At 30.4% G+C, this 21,254-nt stretch overlaps 1 protein-coding gene across 2 annotated transcripts in view; it reads left to right on the forward strand.

The window, feature by feature from the left end:
• Positions 1-21,254, forward strand: part of for (cGMP-dependent protein kinase for) — a 617,480-nt gene that overhangs the window by 328,740 nt on the left and 267,486 nt on the right. Inside the window, exon 1 of one of the 2 annotated variants that reach the window (XM_075359082.1) lies at positions 7,757-9,904. The exons of the other annotated variant lie outside the window; for it this stretch is intronic. Coding sequence (XP_075215197.1) covers positions 8,584-9,904 — 1,321 coding nt within the window. The 5' untranslated portion in view covers positions 7,757-8,583. Of the gene's footprint in view, positions 1-7,756; positions 9,905-21,254 lie in introns of those variants that run through there. 2 annotated transcript variants of the gene reach the window in all.

Raw genomic sequence — 21,254 nt, forward strand, 5'->3', positions numbered from 1 at the left:
ATATTTTTATTTCATATATTTTCTAGTTAGTACTATTCAGAGTACATTGCTGTCCATACAAATTAAATTCAAATCTTAGACATTGAATTTACAAATTTTCGCAATACATATAAATAAAAATATAAATGTTCGTTTGTTCAAAATCTTAAACCTCCGAAAGTTCTTCACAGATTAATTTGAAATTTTGACACAACGTTGCATTCAAATACGCACGTTGTTTTATATACCTACTATTTATATACCTAAGATGTTCCACCTGTGACAGGTCGAAACATGCTTTTTTTGATAAATAGCGCTTTCTGATGGACGTAAATGCAACGCACGCAATACTAAATAGTTTACGATTCTATTTCAGTATTTCCGATATATGTGTGTCCGCTATACTAAAAACTATAGACTAAAAAACTACTGTACCGATTGACGCGTGGGGATAAAGGGAGAAAGGGAAAAATAGGAAAAGGGAAAGAGGGAAAAATCGGAAAAGAAAAACATCGAAAAAGGTAAAAGGGAAGAAGTCAATTGGAAAAAATAAAAAAGGGGAAAACGGAAAAAATGAAATTGAAAGGGAAAGGAAAAGAAGGAAACGGGAAAGGGGAAAAGATGAAAGGGGTGAAAGTGAAACAAGAAAAGAGAAATTGTGGAAGGAAAGGGAAAGATGGGAAAAGGGGAAAATATGGAATGGGGAAAGGGGTAGGGAATATTGTAAAAATGAAAATGGCGAAAAGGAAAGGGGGAAAGGTTAAATTTTGTGAATTTCCGTAATGTTGATTTTGTTAATGTTTAATCAGACTTTCAATTGTGTTTATTTAATCTATATATATATATATATATATATATATATATATATATATAAAAATTATATAAAATATATATATACACTCAAATCTAGTAATAGCGAAGCATTGCCGAGTCTGCTAGTTATAAAAATAAATATAATCAGTTCACTTATACTTAAAACTTACATTTGTACAATTCACATATACTTAGAATACAAAAAGACTTAAGACATAAGCAAAATTTGATCGCTGATGATGAGTTGAGTTTTCTTATCATTAGTCATTTTTCTTGTATTAGTTTAAATGTTTCTAAATTTAGGTCTTGCATAAAATAAACTATTAAAAGAAGTTCAAGTGAAGAGTAAATTCTATTCCTTAACTGTTCCTATATATTGCTTATTTCATATTAATCTTTTTTATGGATTTTACTATAATCGTTTCGGAAACAATATTGATGTATTTATAACTGATATAATTAATATGTCTTCTTATAATTATTCATAGATACATTTCTCAGTACATAATTATCATTATTATAGTGCTAATTTGACTATTTTTTTACGTAAACCTGTCTGAATATTAATTCATTAAATTACTTAACTCAACGGTTGGGTGCAATCTATAATTCTTCATAATTGCTTTTATAAGTTTTTTCTGGTGACAAATAAATTGTTTATCATTTATATGTTTATCTATAGTTTCACCCCTTATGATTATTTCATATTGCAAAATAGAATGAATGAAAGCGTAGTAAATTATTTAAGTTATATATTTATCATAATGCTATTTAATTTATAAAATATATATACCATAAATTTAAATTTATTTCGTATATGAATAGTACATGTTTATGGTTAATTTTTCATCGATACAACTTCAAAATATTTAGTATGCCTAACATTTGTCCAATAAAGAGCACGAACAGTCTTTATTGCGTTTATTATTTAAGTAGTGTAAATTTTCATGTAATTTTAGTAGGTTATTTATTTCTTGTTGTCATGATGTATTAGGTGAAAATGTCATGTATTATGTCTTATTAGAATTCAAACTGAGGATATTATTATCACGCAACTTTTATATGTAAATATATCCTTTTGTGAGTTTTTTATACATTAAGTCCCATGTTTCCTCAGAAAAAATAATTACAGTATCATCTGCGCCTCCCTGTAAATCCAGTCTCAGCAAATCATTCATATAGAGCAAGAATAAAATAGGTGATAAGACAATACCATGTGGGAGGCCATAGTTCTTTAAATCTTCTGTACATGTTTGAGCTTTCATTCATTAAAATTTGTGACCGGTTCCTGACAAAATTTTCAAATAATTTTTTTGCAATTCCTACCATTTTAATTATTGTTAGTTTATTTAATAAACTAACAAAAACTAACGCCTGGGATTCGAACTCGGGCGTCTTGGCCTATCATCCGAAGGTCCTGGGTTCGAATCCCGGTCTGGCATGGCATTTTCAACACACGCTACAAATCATTCATCTCATCCTCTGAAGCTATACCTAACCATGGTCCCGTGAAAGTTAGTGGTGAATGTTCGGGCGGCCATGTGGAAATTGGGAAGAGGCAGGGAGGCCGAGCTATTTGGGATGCGATTTCGAGCTGGGCCAGTACCGGAGCGAAATGGTGATCTCAATGCACCGGTTCAGTTCAATGTACATTTCGTTCAGTTGCCCATCTCCCGCCTGCGGAGGGGGATTTACAGCCTAGCGATGAAAGTATGGCAGGAAGAACGGCACACCACGAGTAAGGGAAGGTCTTTGTATAGATTTATACAGGATCTGGGGGGGGGTGCATGTCCATCGTTTTTAAGGGCAACGGGAGCCCGAATGCTCTTCAACCATGTAAATTTAAACCAATATTTGTTTCGGTTCCACCTGGCAGCTAATGAGCTGTGCGTCTGCGGGGAGGTCCAGCCGAACGAACACATGATGTTCGACTGCCCACCTCTTGGGCGGTGGGGGTGGAACCCTGGAACTTAGAGTTCAAGGGGAAAATTAGCCACTCGTAAGCGGCGAGTCAATTTGGCGAAAGCTGCATTGTCGGACCGTGTGGTTGTTCCTTGAGGCGGTTGTTTTGTTCAACCGACATCAGTAGTTTACCTAAGGGAAAAGACTCCTACCGCGCTGCTTTAGGAAGCTAACCGAGAGATATGGCTGGCTACCAGCCATATTAAGGCTCCAAGCGCTTTAATGGTGGACAGGTATTTGCTGGCATTCAGTGGCCTAGGCGTGGCAGCGAATTGCCGTCCTTGTCAAAATAATTTTTTTATTGATAGTCATATATATTAGTAGTTGACGGGGTGCGCCTACCCATTTTAGTGATATATGACAAGTGGGCGGTGGGACACGCAAGCGAATGGTGTATGGTACCACGCTTTTAGATTAGCTCTAGGAGCTAGTTAGGACAGTGGTCGCTAAACTGTTTCGTAGCTCAGTAGCCGTTTGTGGCACAGACATTCGGTCTTATGCTTTAGGGCGACCTAATGGGGTAGTGGCAGGATAAATGCCAAGCAAACCAACCAACACGCTACAAATCATTCATCTATCCTCTGAAGTAATAGGACGATGGTTCCGGAGGTTAGAAAAAAAAAATTAGTTCACTAATCTAGATTTTATTATTTTTTCCATGATCCATGATATTAGCTAAATTACTGATTAAGTTGATAGGTCTGTACTTTAATAATTTTTTCGGGACTTGCCTTGAAAAGTGATTTTATTTTAGCTATTTTAAAATTATAAAATATGTTAAAATGGTTGAAAAATAACATTTTTTTATAATTTTAAATCTTAATCGTATTTTTAAAAAAATGAAAAAATTCAAATTTAACAAACATAACATTTGACGCAAATACAGAATTATTCAATTATGAAAATTAATGGTTATTTTTGTTTCCCCATTTTTACTTCCTTGTACGAAGTAAAGCAGCAGTGGCGGCTTGCGTATAGGCACAGTGAAACTGCAGCACCCCCTATTTCCACTTGTTATTATCGATAACATTTAATATAATGAGTCTTTTTTCGTTAATTCTTTCTTTATACTCTTGCAATATATAATCCTTAAGTTTAATGTCAGTAGCCCTTCTCCCAGTTTATGAAAAATATATAAAATTCTTTGTATGGAACTGTGAGCTTCACAGTTTCAGTAGCGTGGTGTTTGGCTGTTGTGCGTATGCGCACATAGGAACCTGCACGCGAGGCTGTGAGGGAGGGAGCACTGTCGCTCCTGCAGTTCCGACCCTGGCGTACTGGTGGAAGGTAGTTTTTATTTTACTATGCGAATCTATGGAACGTTCCTTGTTCGTTCCCTTTTCTAGATTAGTTGATGGGAGGAATATGAAAGTGGTTTAGTTGATTTTTCGGTAGTGATCAGAAAATGGCGGAATGCAAGGACTGTTGGATTGCCAAATCTGTCTAAAAATACGGAGGAAGGGCGAAATAAAAGGTAATTAGTAAAAACTAATTATGTATTTGTTTCTGTGTACATAGAAATTTAAATTAAGCACTACTGAACTATAGTATTTGTAAGGGGACATTTTATTAAGTTATTATCTAATAATACTAAAAAATATTATCTGTATTGACATTTTATTCTTTATTCGGTTAAACTGAACACCGTATTCTTGAATGTGATAAAGTGTAGAATAAAATTATTATTCCAGGTATTCTGTTTGATTCTTTTTTTTCGGATTTTTATTTTACAGAAAACTTCAACCAAGCCCTTGAAAAGGACCAGAAAAGATTTTCTGGAGCAGCACCCTTACTAATTTTAGCAACGAGCCGCCACTGAAAAGCAGAAATAAAATAATTTTTTTTTTCTTCAGTTATTTTAAATACAGTTTTCTATTTTGAAATGAAATTGTAAATGCTAACAAAAAATTGATTGGGATATAAAACGATTCGTGAATTTTTTATTTTTTTTGCTATTATGAAGCGAATTATTAAGATTAAAACACATCGGGATCTACTTAACGCGACTAATTTTACTAGATGTAAAACTTAATTCCCAGTGAGGGTTGTAATTCTTTTACTCATCATTTCATACATTTTATATCTCTATGAAGCAGGACTTACGTAAATGCATGTTTCAAGGTCATACACTATAAAATCTGTATTCATCATATAAATTTGTGTCTTATTGCGGTTAGGACGTTTTAATTGGTATGCTTAACTTGCAGAATGATTCATTTGTATACTATTTTAATAATGATTCAATCATTTTTTTACGTAATGAACAATAAAGATCATTTTTTTAATAATGCAGCAGTTTCATATTTCCTGCCAAACCCTGCACAATACTAATTCTGTGAATTAAATTTATTTTGCGCAATATATATATTACGCACCGCAATATTACGCACCAAGGTTTGAGAAATTGAAAAAAAAGAAGAAAAATTATTATTTTTTCATTTTATTAACAAAATAACCATAGAAGATTATTGAACGTTGGTTATATGCATAATGTCAGTAAATCAGTTTGTAGTGTAAATATTGAATTATAAGCTTAGAAATTATTGTATGCATTTACATTAATTAGTATCATCAGTGCTCGATTTTCTGTCATCTGTAGAATTTTCATCTGTAGAATCTTCGTAATCACTTAACCACAAATAGTCATCCTCACTTTCATCGCAAGCGTTCGGAATACAACATTTCTTAAACGAATTTTTAACCAAATCATCCGGTATTTCTGACAGAATCACAATAATCCACTCACAAATCTGTATCGGAGACGGTTTCTTAATTTTATCAGGTGTAGTCTCGTGTGTTGTGTTAGCCATCCAGTTTCTATAGAGTTAATGGAGTTTGGTTATAAATAGATAGTTTACGCAAATGTCTAGAATTTGAAGAATAGATGTTATTCTTCTAGGAATAATAACCTGATCATATTTTCCACCAATCAATTTGCTTTAGATATGTCTTAATGACACATCCCCTAAAACTAAACGTTTCAAGTAGGAAGGTTTTCGTAATAAAGCGACTGGTCGACGCTCCCAGACGCATTTAATCCCGGTCCAGTACTAATTTATTAGCCATCGATCCCATTTGTTGTGCTCGTGGAAATGTTTCACCTTTTGGTAGATTTTCTTTTAAAAATTACATACGGAAGTAATTTTTTCCCGTTTGAAAGTATTTTCAACATCACCGAGCAACGCTATTTTTTCATAACCGGCAGTTCGTATCTGAATATTCTTTGCACCAGCACTTTTAATTGTTGTTTGCACGGAAAATTGAAATGCACGGAAAATCAGTGCATTTCTACTGAAAAATAGTTAGGTTATCGGAAACGAAAAGTCGGTCTTCTTGCGTAGTTCTGCGCAAGAGATTTAAAAAATATATATTTAGGTTATTAAGAAAGGTAAATTTCATACTTAGTGCACCTTAATGAAATTCTATTTTAAAAGAAAAATATTGCCACGTAATTTCAGTACACAAGTTCGACAATTACGAATGGAATTTGCATTCTTTTCTGATATATATTTTTTTTTCAGTAATATTATAAGAAAATAATCTGGATATCTAATAAATATCTGATTAAAATTCCTTTATAATTCAAAGTTATCTAGGAGAAATTGCTCATTTTCTAAGTTAACTTTTCTGTCCCCCTGCAATCTTTTTTCTGGCACCATCGGTTAGTTGTGTCATTGACACCTGCGTGGTTTTTAAACATATTTTAAACGATTTAAAAAATGTGAAAAAAAAAATCATATTTTATTTTTAAGGTCTCTATTTTAATATTCAAAGTGCTTTAACTCAACGTATTGTGTGACTTTTATAATAAAATGTGAAATATTTATCAAGGATATATTGATTTCAATTTCGTTGTACTGTTACCCAGACTTTTGGTGAAGGCTTAATTATGCATTAACATTTATCATAAATTAAGGTCGCATTACGTTTGATTCAAGGATTGGATTTAGATTCTACTAGGTTCAGTCCGGTTGTTTCTTTCTGTCCCTCTCTCAAAATTTCTCGAAACAGAATCTAGAAACTGTAGGACATCGATAACGTCCTCTATGCTTTATTTTCCAAAATAATTGAAATTTTTAAGCATTATCATATAAATTTCCTGAGCATTTCAAATTTTCGATATGTTAGACATCCTGATAAGAACATCCGTATCCAGTAACCATGTCCAATATTAATTTTAAGTCAACATGACCTCCAGGATAAATCTGAAAATCTGTTAAAGATTTCTATCGATTATTAGTTTTTATATAAAAAAGAGTCTGCTAATATAAAAAATTGATTAAGAATTAGAATGAAATTTTGAAAATATTTCAGGCGAATTTTTATCGGTCTGTGGTAATGATGAAATGTGGAGAATATGTAAATTAATAAAAAAGTAAGAATAGAAGTATAAATATAAACGTAAAAATAATTCTGTTGCAGAAGTTTGTTCAAAACAACGGAGTTGTTAAAAGTAGTTATGAAGAAAACTTAAAATAAATTCGTGAGATGGAAAAGAAAACAAATAATTGAAAACAAAATAGATATGTTGAGATTAAACGAGCCAAGAAGTAAACGGATTAGAAAAAAGCATTCAATTTGGATGATGACTCAAAAAAAAAAAAAAAAAAAAAACAGTACGAAAAATTAATAATTGATAAAAATATAATTTTGATTCTTTCACCTATATTTTGGACATAATAAATATAACGATATTTTATAATTTTATTTTGAAATATAAATGATAATTTACAGAACACTTAAATTCGCCCCTTCAAAGCGAAATTAATATTCTATAAATATAGCAAAATAAAATAAAAAGATCTAATATATATAATAATAATAATTTGACGCTGCACAATGAATGTTATATATTTATAAATATCTTATGTTATTATTTATGAATCATATTACAGTTCACTTATAACGTTTTATTAAAAAAAGAACAAAAGAATAACATTTTTTATATCACGGAATAATTAAGATAAAATTAGTATTTAAAAATAAATAAATGAAAGTATATTTTTTAATACATTTTTTTATCATTGTTATATGTAATACTCTTTGTGTATAAAGGAATAATGTGTTTTAAATATAACGTTGAAAGGAAAATAATGCTGTAGTAATGAATAGAGAGAAAGAATTTCGTAAAGAATTGGTGGGGGAGGTTTTATCCCCACTTCTATATACAAGTCAAGCAAAGCAGCTGTGTGGTTGTGGTTAATATGTGTCTAGGATCAGTCTCGTGTAGCGTTCGTTACTGGCCGTATGTTTGTGTGATTCGCTTTCAGTTTTTCTTAATACTTTGTTGTTTATATCGTGATTATTATGTAGAGCTGATATAAACTCACGTCTATTTTTTTCTCGTACGTTTCTAATTCTTTGTGCGTTGTGTTAACTATATTTTACAAAATTAGGTTATAAATATTTCTTTTAATGTTAGTATTTCTCGTGCGTTGTACTATATTTATTACTATATATATTTTTATGTTCAAAAAATTGTAATTTTTGTTTCTGTTTGTCGATGGAAAGTTTAAAGTGATTTTGTTTCCGAAAAAAGAGTGTTGGTTGTGTAAATATATTAATTATAATGTACTGTTATAAACAATGCATTTAATTACTGTAATTTTAAATCATTAACTATTAAATGAAATAATATTGATATTTTTTTTTTAATTTCACGCAGTTTTATTAGATCGTGACTTCGTTTACGCATAACAATATTTTTAATATATATTAATCATAAATAAGAAAGATCTAATAGTTATTTTTGATGATAAAAATGATATTAACGTGAAAGGAGGAACGTATCTTCTTATTTTTTAAACTTTGATTAGGTATAATGGAAAGATGATGAAAATCAGACAATATCCTGGTAGAGCAACTGCAATCGGGGTTGGTATGCAATACGAAGCAAGTTGGCAGGAAGTCGATGAACAATGGGTTTTAGGTCTGAACAAAGATAAAGAACAGCAGCAACAGCAATCTTCAACATCGAAAGATTTATCCCGTATCGGTGTAAAATTACCCGGATTAGTTAATAATAGTAATAATACGATTAAACACCGTAAAATATCTTCAGATGAATTATTAGATAATCGGTCATACAGCGAAGTTGAAAAAAGATATTCAAAATATCCACCGCAACAAAATAAAACTATTGTAGAAAAAAAACCTGGAATATTGAAAAATTCTGATAATAGAGTTATTAACGATAGTCGTACATCAAGTCAAGAAAGTTTAAAAAATAAAAATGATTATATTAATAACAGCAATAGTCGAGAGAAGAGAGATTATCACAATAATGAATCGATTAATAATAATAATAATAATAATAATAATAATAATAATAATACAACAAAATCAGGATCTAGAAGCACGCAAGAAAAACAATTAAAAATATCTAATAGATTACAACAAAATAATCCAAAAATTAATAATAACAATAGTAATGAGTATATTCAAAAAAGTCCATCGGGTACTCAAAAAAATAAAAATGTAAATCAAAGTGTTAAATTTAGAACTATCGCAAATGGAATTACCGATGAAGATTTGACTACCGCTAGTACATCATTCGATTATGCTGATTTTACTTCTGCTAATGATGCAAGAAACATTCATCCCGCTTTAAGATCAACAAGAATGCAACAACAATCACTTGAAGATAACTGGCACAGTAATGGACGTAAATCGATACGAGAACGTTTTGATGCGTCAAAAATAAATTCATTATCAAAAAATAATATAAATAATAACGATAGACAAAAAACAAATAGCAGTGATTTATTAAAAGAATCGTTTCGGATAGTTCGTGATAATAGTAGTAATAGTAGTAATAATAATGAATTAAGTGAAATGGATACTAATAGCGATAATGAATTCTCTAATTTTAAAAATAATTTTCGAAAATCACGTAGAGGTGCAGCAACAGTTAGATATAAAGGAACGACACAATCAAGAGATCAAATCCCATTTGAAAGAATTGATGATGTCCCACACGATCCAGAATTTGTAATACCGCGACCCAAACTTATTGTTCCTGTTCATACATATGGAATTAGAAAAAGAAGAACTGGCAATATGTTACATTCGTCAAGACGAGGTAGTGATGCTGATACTGTACTTTCAAATGGAATGTCTGATAGCAAGAAACATCATACATCTTGTCCAGGTAAATTTATATTTATTTAAATACTTTCTTAAATATACATGTATATATTTAGTATTCCGTTTATTTGTGTTTTATCTTATTCATAAAGGAAGTAGGTATTTGACTATTATTTATGTTTCTGGAACTGTAAATTCTGAATCGATCAATTTTTACTTTCTTGGCATCATAGCTCTAGAGCATTCGTTCTCAAAGTAGGTGATAACGCTCCCTTGTGGGCTCTGGAGGCCTTCAGGGAGATGTTAGAAGGCCCACACAAAATTAGGGGCGTTCAACATATATTTTATGATACGCTTGAGACCTATATTTTATGATAAAAAATGATTACACTGGATTATGATCGACTGTTCAACGATTTCTGATAGCACTCCTCTCGTCATATTTTCCTGAACGTGGATTTAGTACTGTAGCAACGTTCCTAACCAAAAAGACAAATCGGCTGCATGTTACCGAACGCGACGACTTACGGCTGTTTTTAAGTAAATTCGAGCCTGATATTAACAAACTCGTTAAAGCACATCAGATTCATCCTTCACATTAATGTGAGTGCAATTTTCAATTGAAAAAGCTTTGTTCTAATTATTGTATTGTTATATAAGTATATAGATACAGTTGTATTTTTTTGAAAGCAATTTTAGTAAAAATACTTCCAAAAATGATTAAATATGCGTTTTAATTGCTCTCATTTAAATTGTAAGTTTCAACAAAAATATGATATGGCACATTTAAAAACAATAATTGCAATTGCTTTTTAAGAGCGCATCTTAAAAACAGCAATTGCAATTATTATTTTTAACAGGCTGTAGTTTTACAATTTTGAGGGGGCTAGACAATTTTTGATTTACAATGTGAGCGGTGGGCGAAAAAGTTTGAGAATCAATGCTCTAGAGCTATACTGCTAGAAGGAAAGATTGGTTATCAGTCCAAAATTTGGGTATGGTTTTTTTTTCATTTCTCGACAATTCATAATCTAGAGTCCCCAAAAATAAAAAAATGGGTGGGGGTTGTAATGTTCATATGTATATATGTTGTTTAAAGCTTAATAAAAATTGGATAAACCGATTTTTGACTCGTGTTTAGTTTGTTGGTAAAGGTTTGTGGTCAAGGTAGATATCTTTTTGGGGTCAGTTTTCTCAAAGTTTGGCAAACATAACCCCGCTCTATATCTCAGTACATAGGTTCATGTTTATCTTGCCATTTAAAAAAGGAATTTTACCCAAAATTTCCTCTTCCCAAAAAATTGAAACAAGCTTTTTTTTATTTATTGCATATTTTTTTAATGTTTTCCTTGGCGTAGTTGTGCAAACAGACCCAAACAATTCTTTGTTGACAATATTATAGATAGGGAAATCGATGAAAGTTTAAAAATATAGATTTTTTGAAACTTTTTAGTTTATTTAAATTTTTAATAATACTGCAATAAAATTTCATCATACTTCATCACCCCCCTTAAAATAGAATCTTACCTTTTTTTAGTTGTGGGTTTTACAGTGGGATTTGTTTGGTTTCTTCTATTCAACATAATAAAATTAGTCAAATTAATAAAAAATTTTTGGAAGGTGATTTTGGGGGCAGTGAAGCGGCAAATAGTATAATAGATTATCGATATTTTGAATTTTTTAAACCTTTTTCATGTATCATTATTTTTTCACTATATAAAAATAAATAATAACCAGTACCAGGAAAGTATAACAACTTTGTTATAAGCTTTTTTGATTATTATTATTATTCATAATTGGTTGATATATATTAACGGCTCACTTAACCCATTAAAACATTAGCTGTATGACTTTGTTAATTAGATTGAATCTTGCTTCGTAATAACAGTAAAGAAAAAAAAGAGAATATTTTATTACCAAATCAGTTTATTGTTAATTTATAGATTTTCATGTAGTTATAAAATAATACATCTTTAGAAAACTAAAAAAGTAGTTTTCTAACTAAATTTTAACATATCTCAACCTTTGTCCGTGTGACCCTAGAAAAAAGTGCTTAATTAATCTTTAATTAGTTTGGAGAAAAATGAGAAAAAATTCATCACAATATGTTTGGGATTTTTGGATTGATTTTTTCGTTGTTTTATGTAAAAGTTGTTGTTATAAAAAAAAAAATGTATATATATATATATAAACTACGTTCATTAAGATTACCTGAGAAAGAAACTGTAAAATAATTCAAAGTAATCATTATAACGAAGAGGCTGACATGATATTAAAAAAAAAAAAAAATGATTTTAAATAGTGACCACGTTATATTATTGATTGTAGTAGATTGCTGTTTGTAAGATAAGTCGCTAGCTAATCATTCTTGTGAAAGTTTTAACGCCCGCTCTGATATGAAATACTTAATCACACTTGCATATATAATTTCATTCGTGCCTTACCAATTATTGTTCTCGATACATATTTCATTATTCAGCTTACCAAAACGAAGAAACATATCAAGTTTTTTTTAAATAGAACATTCTTTATTGAAATAGCAGTTATAAAAAAATCTGATGTGGACATCCTATGACTTCCTTGTACGCGTATTAAATACATATAGACATTTTGTGCTGCACTTTATTTAAACTTATTTCATTTGAAAATGAGACACGATCCTCGAATTCTTTAATAAAGAATTTTTTTATTATTGAATTATTATTTATTGTAAAACGTTTTTTTTTACAATCACAGGTTAATAATTATTAATAAATCAATTTATTTAAATTGAAAAAAGGGAGACGAAGACGGATTCGAACCGATGTGCCTTCCCCGTGTAAGATCCAAATATTTCATTAATTAGATTTGGCTTTAACTCTGGAACCAGTGAAAATAAGTACCACTTAGGATATGTCGTTGAGAAGCTCTCAATGCGGGCTTATTACGGCAGTTAAGAAAAAGTTCAAAATCCTAATTTTTTGGATTTTCGGCTTTTTTTTTGACACTTTTAGTTCAGTCGATTGCTATCAAAAGAGGAGGTGCACAACTAGATGTTACAAGAGTTTTAAATCCAAAATTTCAACATCCTCCGCCTAATCGTTTTTGTGAGACGTACATACATACGTACGTACAGACGTCACGCCGAAATTAGTCAAAATGGATTCAGGGATGGTCAAAATGAATATTTCCGTTGAAATCTGAAAACCGAAATTTTTGACGATCACAATACTTCCTTTACTTCGTACAAGGAAGTAAAAAGTGGTCATATTGGATGAAGACAATGAGAAAAGCTTATTTATATAGTTAATTGGAGCCGTATGTTTAACATTTTTGTAATGTGCTTCACACCTTTGTAAGTTTGATGATTACACCGTTGTCAATGTATATTGAACAGTAATAAAAAAAAGTAGTTTCATATAGTTAGTTTACTCCAATTCTTCTAAATTAATCTTTATTAATGAAATCAGATTAGATTGAAAATATTAAAATGTATTGCTGAATGAAATAAAACTATCCTCGTCATTATGAAGCGAATAAATTAACTTCAAACTTATCAGTAAATATTATAGGATACTACTACTTATATAGTTTATCCTACTAGGAACTCGTTTTTAATTGTATAAAGATGTTTGGAGCATTCAAACTTAAAACTGTATCATATCCAGAACATGTTGTATCAAAAAATGATATGGCTGATGAAATTATTATTTATATAAGTCTGAATAATTCGAAATAATAAGCTGACTTGAACACGATGTAGCTATTTTCGCTTGTATATCAATCAGAAAAAGACGTGATTTAGATATAATACTGATGCGGATGGTTAAATCTGCCATGAAACATTTACTAAACTTTAACAAAATTTTGTTTATTTATTTATATAAATAGATATCGACGTAGTTAAAAATTATCTAAACGTCGAAGTCTTATCGCTGGATATTAACTTCTCAATTTGTTGTTTTTACTGCAATACTGTGATTTACAACCGGCATCTTTAATAGCTCTTTAAAAAAATAAATATGTATTTTTTAATTTAAAAAAAGTAATAGACTTTTTTTAATTTTAGATTTCATTATTTTTAAAACATCGAAAAAAAATTCTGGTTCGAATCCCAGTCAGGCGTGTAATTTTTCGTACGTTAAAAAAAATTCCATTTCCATGTCCCTGACACAAGCTTCAACTTGTGTGGCGATGTCATAAAGCAAAAAAAAATAAAATTGACCATGAAAGGAAGGGGTTAATGATTTAATTTAAAATCAACTTTTGTTTTTGTTTGTTCTTATAATTAAAAGATTTCTGAAATATAATAATGAGTAAGAAATTCTGTAAATATAAATTTTATCTTATAAATTGGTTTTTTTTTAACGTTTTATTTATTTTAGATAATGGAGTTCGTATGAACATTATATATATAGACTAATAGCAGTGATTAGATCATATGAAATAAATCTATTTTTGTTAAATTGAAACATTATTTGTTCTTTGCTAATATATATTCGTATTCGTTTTGTGTATATCATGTTTACTTTTAGATATTATGTTCAAAAATAAAGTAATTTATACTAGTCTGTTACATTGGTCTTTTTCTTAACTGCAGTAATAAGCCCTCACTGAGAGCCTTTCAACGATATATCATAAGCGGTATTTATTTTCATTGATTCCATAGTTATAGCCCAATAAAAATTGAATTAATGAAATATTTGGATCTTACGAGGAGAAGGCACATCGGTTCGAATGCGATTTCACTTCCTCTTTTATATATATATATATATATTTTAATTTAAATATATTGATTAACCTCTGGTTGTAAAAAAAATGTTAACAATGTATAATAATTCAATAATAACAATTTAAAAAAATATATATATGAAAAAATATCTGAAGTTATTATTGAAATAAAATTTTACGTACTTTACATTTAAAAAAAATGTGTATATGTAATTTAATAGGCGTACAAGGACGGGGTGTCCACATCAGATTTTTATATATTAGCTAGTGATAAAATAAGAAAATCGGGTGGTCATATTTTACTATACACTACAAAACTTGTTTTATAGTTAATCTATGGAGAATTATACTTTCAAAAAACTGAAGAAAGACATTCGAAAAGTATCCTCTTCTGACTTCGTTTTACCAACTTATTTCGTCTTCATTCCCGTACCATTAATGCAAATGTATTCTAAAACTATTTCCTACGAACTTCCTAGAAAGTAATATTTTTTTCACTCTTCTAGCATAATTGGGGAGTATTTGGGAAATATATTTAGCATAATGAGTTTTACCGCTAGACCGACCCGGGTTGGTCTTGCGGTAATTCTCGTAATCCTAAATCAGCGGATTTCGAAGTCGAGAGTTTTCAGGTTGGAATACTAATAAAGGTATCTGCTTTTATTCAGATTTGAATACTAGGTCGTGGATACCGGTGTTGTTTTGTGTTTGGGTTTCAATTAACCACGCGTCTCGGATAAGGTGTGACCGACCGAGGCTGACCGACCACTCGGATGTGGTCGGTCAGAGTCTGTGCAAGACTACACCTCACTTTCACATCACGAACAAAGGATGCTGCTGCCTACGGCTCTAGAAAGTTGGGTGGGGTATCTGGAGACTTACGGAATATTCATTAGAAAATTAATATATATTTTATATATATATATATATATATATATATATATAAGAACATGCATATACCATTAAAAAGGCATATGACTGCATACATAGGGAATCCCTATTAAAGATACTAAGGAACTTTGGTCTGCACCCAAAACTAATCAAAATGATCAGCCTAACTTTAAAAAACACAGTGTCAAAGGTTAAATTCAAAGGAGATATATCAGATGCATTTTAAGTAAAAACGGGATTGAGACAGGGAGATGGATTATCCCCATTATTATTTAACTGCGCACTAGAATATATTATTAGAGAATGGAGAAAATTTATAAATCCGGAAAGAATAAAACTTGAACCAAAAATTAAAGTAAACTGCTTGGGTTTCGCAGGTGATCTAGCCCTCCTCACAAACAACATAAAAGAAGCTAGTACCCAAATAGAAACACTAGAACAACTTGCTGAAAAAATAGGTTTGAAAATATTACGAAAAAACTATAATTATGGTCAGGGATCCAATATGCATTAATCATGTAAACGTAAACGGAAACAAAGTGGAACTAGTGGAAAATTTAAATACCTAGGAGATACCATAACACAACATCAATGAGAAAATAAACTGGCAAGAAAGAACTGAGAAACTTAAAAAATCATTAATAACTACCCAAAACATATACAATAAAAAATGTCTATCGACAAAAACTAAAATCAGACATTACCAAACAGTAATTCTTCCAGAAGAAATACAATACGCCAGCGAGACTCTCTTTGGACTATACAAAATTGGAGAGGTAAAAAGGATCGAAAAGATAGATAGTCAAAAAATGCATAAACAAGAAAAACATAGTAGAAGGACAGTGGAGGATAATCCTAAATGAAGAAGTATATAAAATAATAACCCCACTAACAAATTTCTTCTTGGAGCACTACTTAGAGCAGAAAACATCAGCCTTGCAAACCAAATAATTAACATATACTGAGAAAGAACAACAACCGAAGTGGATAAAGGAAGTCCGAAAAGATATGGAAGAGTTGAGAATCTCCAAAGGAGATCTAATCACAAAATCTGGAAAATACGACAAACTAATTAAAACTATTATCATAACATTTGAACCTAAAATCAAAAAGAAATCCAACAGGGTGTATTCAGACGAGGACAGGCGCCAAAGATCAGAACGCCTCAAAAAGATGTGGGCAAAATGTAAATAAGCAAGAATAAAACAACTCACACGATTCGGAAATAAGAAGAACCGATTACAAAATGGACTGGCCCAGAAATTGATCTAAAGTGATCCTATGAGATTGTAAAAGCAAAAAAAAAAAATAGAACATGCGGCTGAATGATTCATTAACTTTTGACAAAAACTACTGAAGATAAATTAATGGAAATGTGTATACATATTCTTACTGTATAAGTGCACATTACAAGAGGATTTTTTGAAATTCCGATTCTACAGTGGTAAAATGTAACAACAATTAAATTTACTATTTTTTTAATTTCTCGGTAAGAAATGAAGACATAAACTTTTTTTGACGTGTCTAATCTTCTTGTAAATATCCAAACACCAATTTCTAGATTTTTCAAAATTCAAACTTGAAAGAGATGAAGAAAGGTAAAAAAATTGTAACTGCTTGCAAATTTTCCCTTTCCGACTATACTAAATGAGATATTCATTAGAGTGGGGCTTTCAAATACTCATCAGGTAATTACCTAAAAATCATTTTCGGGTTTTTAAGATATCGATTTTTAAGGGGTGCGATGGTGGACAGCGTGACGGCTCAATCAACATAGCCACTGCCATCGTTACTGTATATACGACTAGCTTCATCTGCCTCCGGTTACTTGACTAAAGCACAAAATAAAAATAATTAAAAAAAAGAGAAACGAAGTACGGTCATTTCCTAGTGATGTTTATTTGTCTGTCGGGTAATGAAAAGAATCCAGCAAAATACATTTTTATCTGTGCTTGTACAGGTAACCAGTTACAACTAATGTTTTTAAGATGGAGGCCGACTGTTTTGACACCTACGTTTTTAGATTACTCAAAGTTAGGGCCTATGCTGACCAAATTGTTGCTGCAAAGAAATTACAATTACTTTTTTTTATGTATTAATTTAATCTTTATTTTATTATTATTATTATTCTCACAAGCATGAGTTTAATGAACAGATGGAGTGTTCGACAGGCCTGATATGGGGGATGGGCGAGTAAAGTGAGCTCTAACTGGCTAAACATTCCCCGAACGCGATGGGAAACGCAAGTAACCATATATCGCGGGCTCTCTCTCTCTCTCTCTCTCTCTCTGTACGTATATATATATATAATTAATAATAATCAATATGATCCAGACTAAGTATTTTTTTTTTTTTTTGGTGAAATGTATTTTTTGGTACTACGTTCATTGTATGTATAACTTTTATAATAGATTGGTTAGTCAACATCTTTTATTACGAGAAACAATCAATAAAACTTTAAATTTCGTGTTTTTTATTATTAAACGTGATTACAATACTTTCGATTAAAAAAAAATAAAAACATTATGTTTTACCGCGATTTTGATTAGAATTGTCGAAACCTGGAGTGTTTTACATTAAAATTTTTGTTTTTCAATGCCCTTAAAAGTTGTGCGTTATAACCGTATCCTGTATATTTCTTGGAGTGTGGAGTGTGGCTTTAACATATTGTATACCGGTATATACAGTATTTTAAATCAAGGAAGTACACTATTAAATGAATATATTGTACTTATTTAAAATAGTAATGGAGTGTCTGTGAAGATAGTTTTTAACTTGAATAAATCATAAATTAAATTGGGATATATTTATTGAATTATAAATTTTTTTCTAATTTTAATTGATGGCTTGAAAAGTAAATGTTCATTAAATCATCGTGAATACTGTATTTAATTAAAAATAATTATATTTATTTTAATTTATTCGTTTTACTGTTTCATTTGTATCTCTTTAATACGTATACTGTTTAGAAAACGATTGTTGTAATTAAATTCTCTTAATTATATTAGTTAAATTATTATAGGGTCATTAAATCTGTTAGTTTCTTTAGTCAATGGTATTGTCTTAATAAACATTTATTATTTTTTACTACCGTTAGCGATGCGATTTATGATACTGTTTGAATTGATTCTGTCGGTTTTTTTAGTATAGAGTTATTAATGATTTATATATACGAGTATATATCGATTGTAAATCTATATGCAAACGTTATTTCTGAAATAGTGTGGTTAACAAACTTTTTGTTTGTTATGAAAAGATTTTTTTTTACTAGTTGTATATTTAGATACATTATTTTTTCCTTGTTTACTGTTCGGTTTAACTGATCTAATAATTAACAATATGACCCACCGGGTTGGTCTAGTGGTGAACGCGTCTTCGCAAATCAGCTGATTTCGAAGTCGAGAGTTCCAACGTTCAAATCCTAGTAAAGGTAGTTGTTACTTTTATACGGATTTGAATACTAAATCGTGGATACCGGTGTTCTTTGGTGGTTGGGTTTCAATTAACCACACATCTCAGAAATGGTACACGACTACACTTCACTTACACTCAAAAGTAATACCTTATGGTAATTCCCGGAGGCAAAAGAGAAAAAAAAATAATAGTATGAAAAAGTTTGTAATTTTCTTTTACACCATTAGTGGTATTTAATTTTGTATTTAGGGATTACTTATTGAACATCCAGTGGGAAATTGCTTCTATGCATATTTGAACCTTCGTGATGAAAAATATAATTTATGCATGAAAGCAAGTAAGTCTTTTTTGTCTCCTTTATTTAATAAATAAATTATTCTGTCACCAGTCTTGACCTTTTATTAATACTGTTATAGCAACTAAAATATTAACATTTGGTTGTAACTAAGTTTGGGTATGTATTGTCGCGTGTTGGTGGTTCGACAAGGACCTTGAGAGACTAAAAAACGTAAACCATATACAATTTATTACCCTAAAGACATACAAACAAAATAAAATAATAAAGAAATAATAATAGTGATGATACCTATATGTAATTGTAATACAATGTGTAACAATAATAATTCAAATAAAAAGGCCAAGATTTTTTTAAAGATAATCAAATTATAAAAACCAGAATATAGTCCAATTTATTAAAAAAGTTATAGTGACCTCTAATATTGATACCTAATGATGCATTAATAACAAGATAACACTAGAAAAGTCTGAAGTTCATACAATGCAAATATTATTACTAAACTGTTTGCAACAATAAGGATGCTTCTATCACTTTATGAATGAATATAATACTGTCACTTTCATTATGTTTACCAGTAACTCACCGAACAACTTCATGAAATTACACGCTTATTAATATCGTCGTCACCGCAACCGCGTTGAACTCGGGCTTACAAAATTACTCTGTTATCGCTTCTTATCACGACTGCACGGAACACGACCTCGCAGAACTACTGATTCTCTCTGCTGGTTCCTGTCATTATTTATATCGCCTGATCTGCAGAACCAGTACCCGCCTCATCCCTTTAATTGTTGAAGCATAATAATTTTCATCGGCTGCGCCCTAACATTTTTCTATAAGTTCTTATTCCGAGCCGGTAATTCTTCTGGACGAACAACAGCTTTTGGCGATGCCATTGTCTGTATTATAAAAAACAGATTCTTAACCTGTTGGTCTGAGAATGTAATCCCTTATGGTTCCTTCTGGATTCTTCTTTTCATTATTTTTTTTTCTTTCTTTCTTCTTAATTGGAAAAAATCCGTTATTCAGGGCTGTTATATTGTTCCTATTACAGTATTTTAAAGGAAATTTTGTTTCGTTTAATACTTCGTTAAAATCTGCTACATTTTGATGTTTTTTTGTTTTTTTTTAATAAACTGATATGTTTACGTGTGTATTCCGTTTTTGTGAATTATATTCATATCATTTTACTCAGAATCAAATTAACAAGTTGTTTAAAACTTCTATGTGGGAATTACTACAAAGTTATTTATTACCAAACAAGGTTTTCGATCCCAATATTTTGCATTTTATGCTTGATTTCTCGAAAACTATATAAAATGAATACTGGTAACTATTTTTTTTTTTCAATTTTTCAGGTCAGAATTTTTATTTATTCCTTAATTTGGGTTCGAAGAATTATAGTCTGGCATAGTTTTACCGAAGGCGCAGAAGTCCGGGGAAAGGAATTCTTTCGCCAGCTGACACTTACTAACGAAGCGTTTCCAAATTTATGTTTATACGAACTTTCTTCTTTATTTTCAGCAGTACATGTCCTAAATCTTTATTACGTTCTTCGTGAATCATTCTATGTATTTATTTATATATACATGAGAGTTTATAGATTTACGCAGTTTTAAATATTGTTCTGATAGTAAAAAAATTAGTATCGTATTCTAAGGAAAAAATACAGGAAAGTATAAAGTAGAAAAGAAAAACAAAAAATTATAAAAAATTAAAATTTGAATGAAGAAGAGTTAACAAATGGTTTATTTATTACTTAGGTGATATTTAAGGACTAAATTAGCAGTCAACATTCCAAAGTTCAACCTTTTTACTTCCTTGTACCAAGTAAAGGAAGTATTGTGATCCCCAAAAATTTCGGTTTTCAGATTTCGACATATCCATTTTGGCCATATCTGAATCCATTTTGACTAGTTTTGGCGTGACGTCAGTACGTACTTATGTATCTCGCATAACTCAAAAACTACTAGCCGCAGGATGTTGAAATTTTGGATTTAGGACTGTTGTAACATATGGTTCTGCACCTCCCTTTTTGATTGCAATCGACTAAACCAAAGGTTTTCAGAAAAGTCCAAAATCCAAAAAAATTGGATTTCGG

The sequence above is a fragment of the Lycorma delicatula genome, chromosome 1, assembly GCF_047948215.1.
Source record: "Lycorma delicatula isolate Av1 chromosome 1, ASM4794821v1, whole genome shotgun sequence".
In the NCBI taxonomy this organism is placed as follows: Eukaryota; Metazoa; Arthropoda; class Insecta; order Hemiptera; family Fulgoridae; genus Lycorma; species Lycorma delicatula.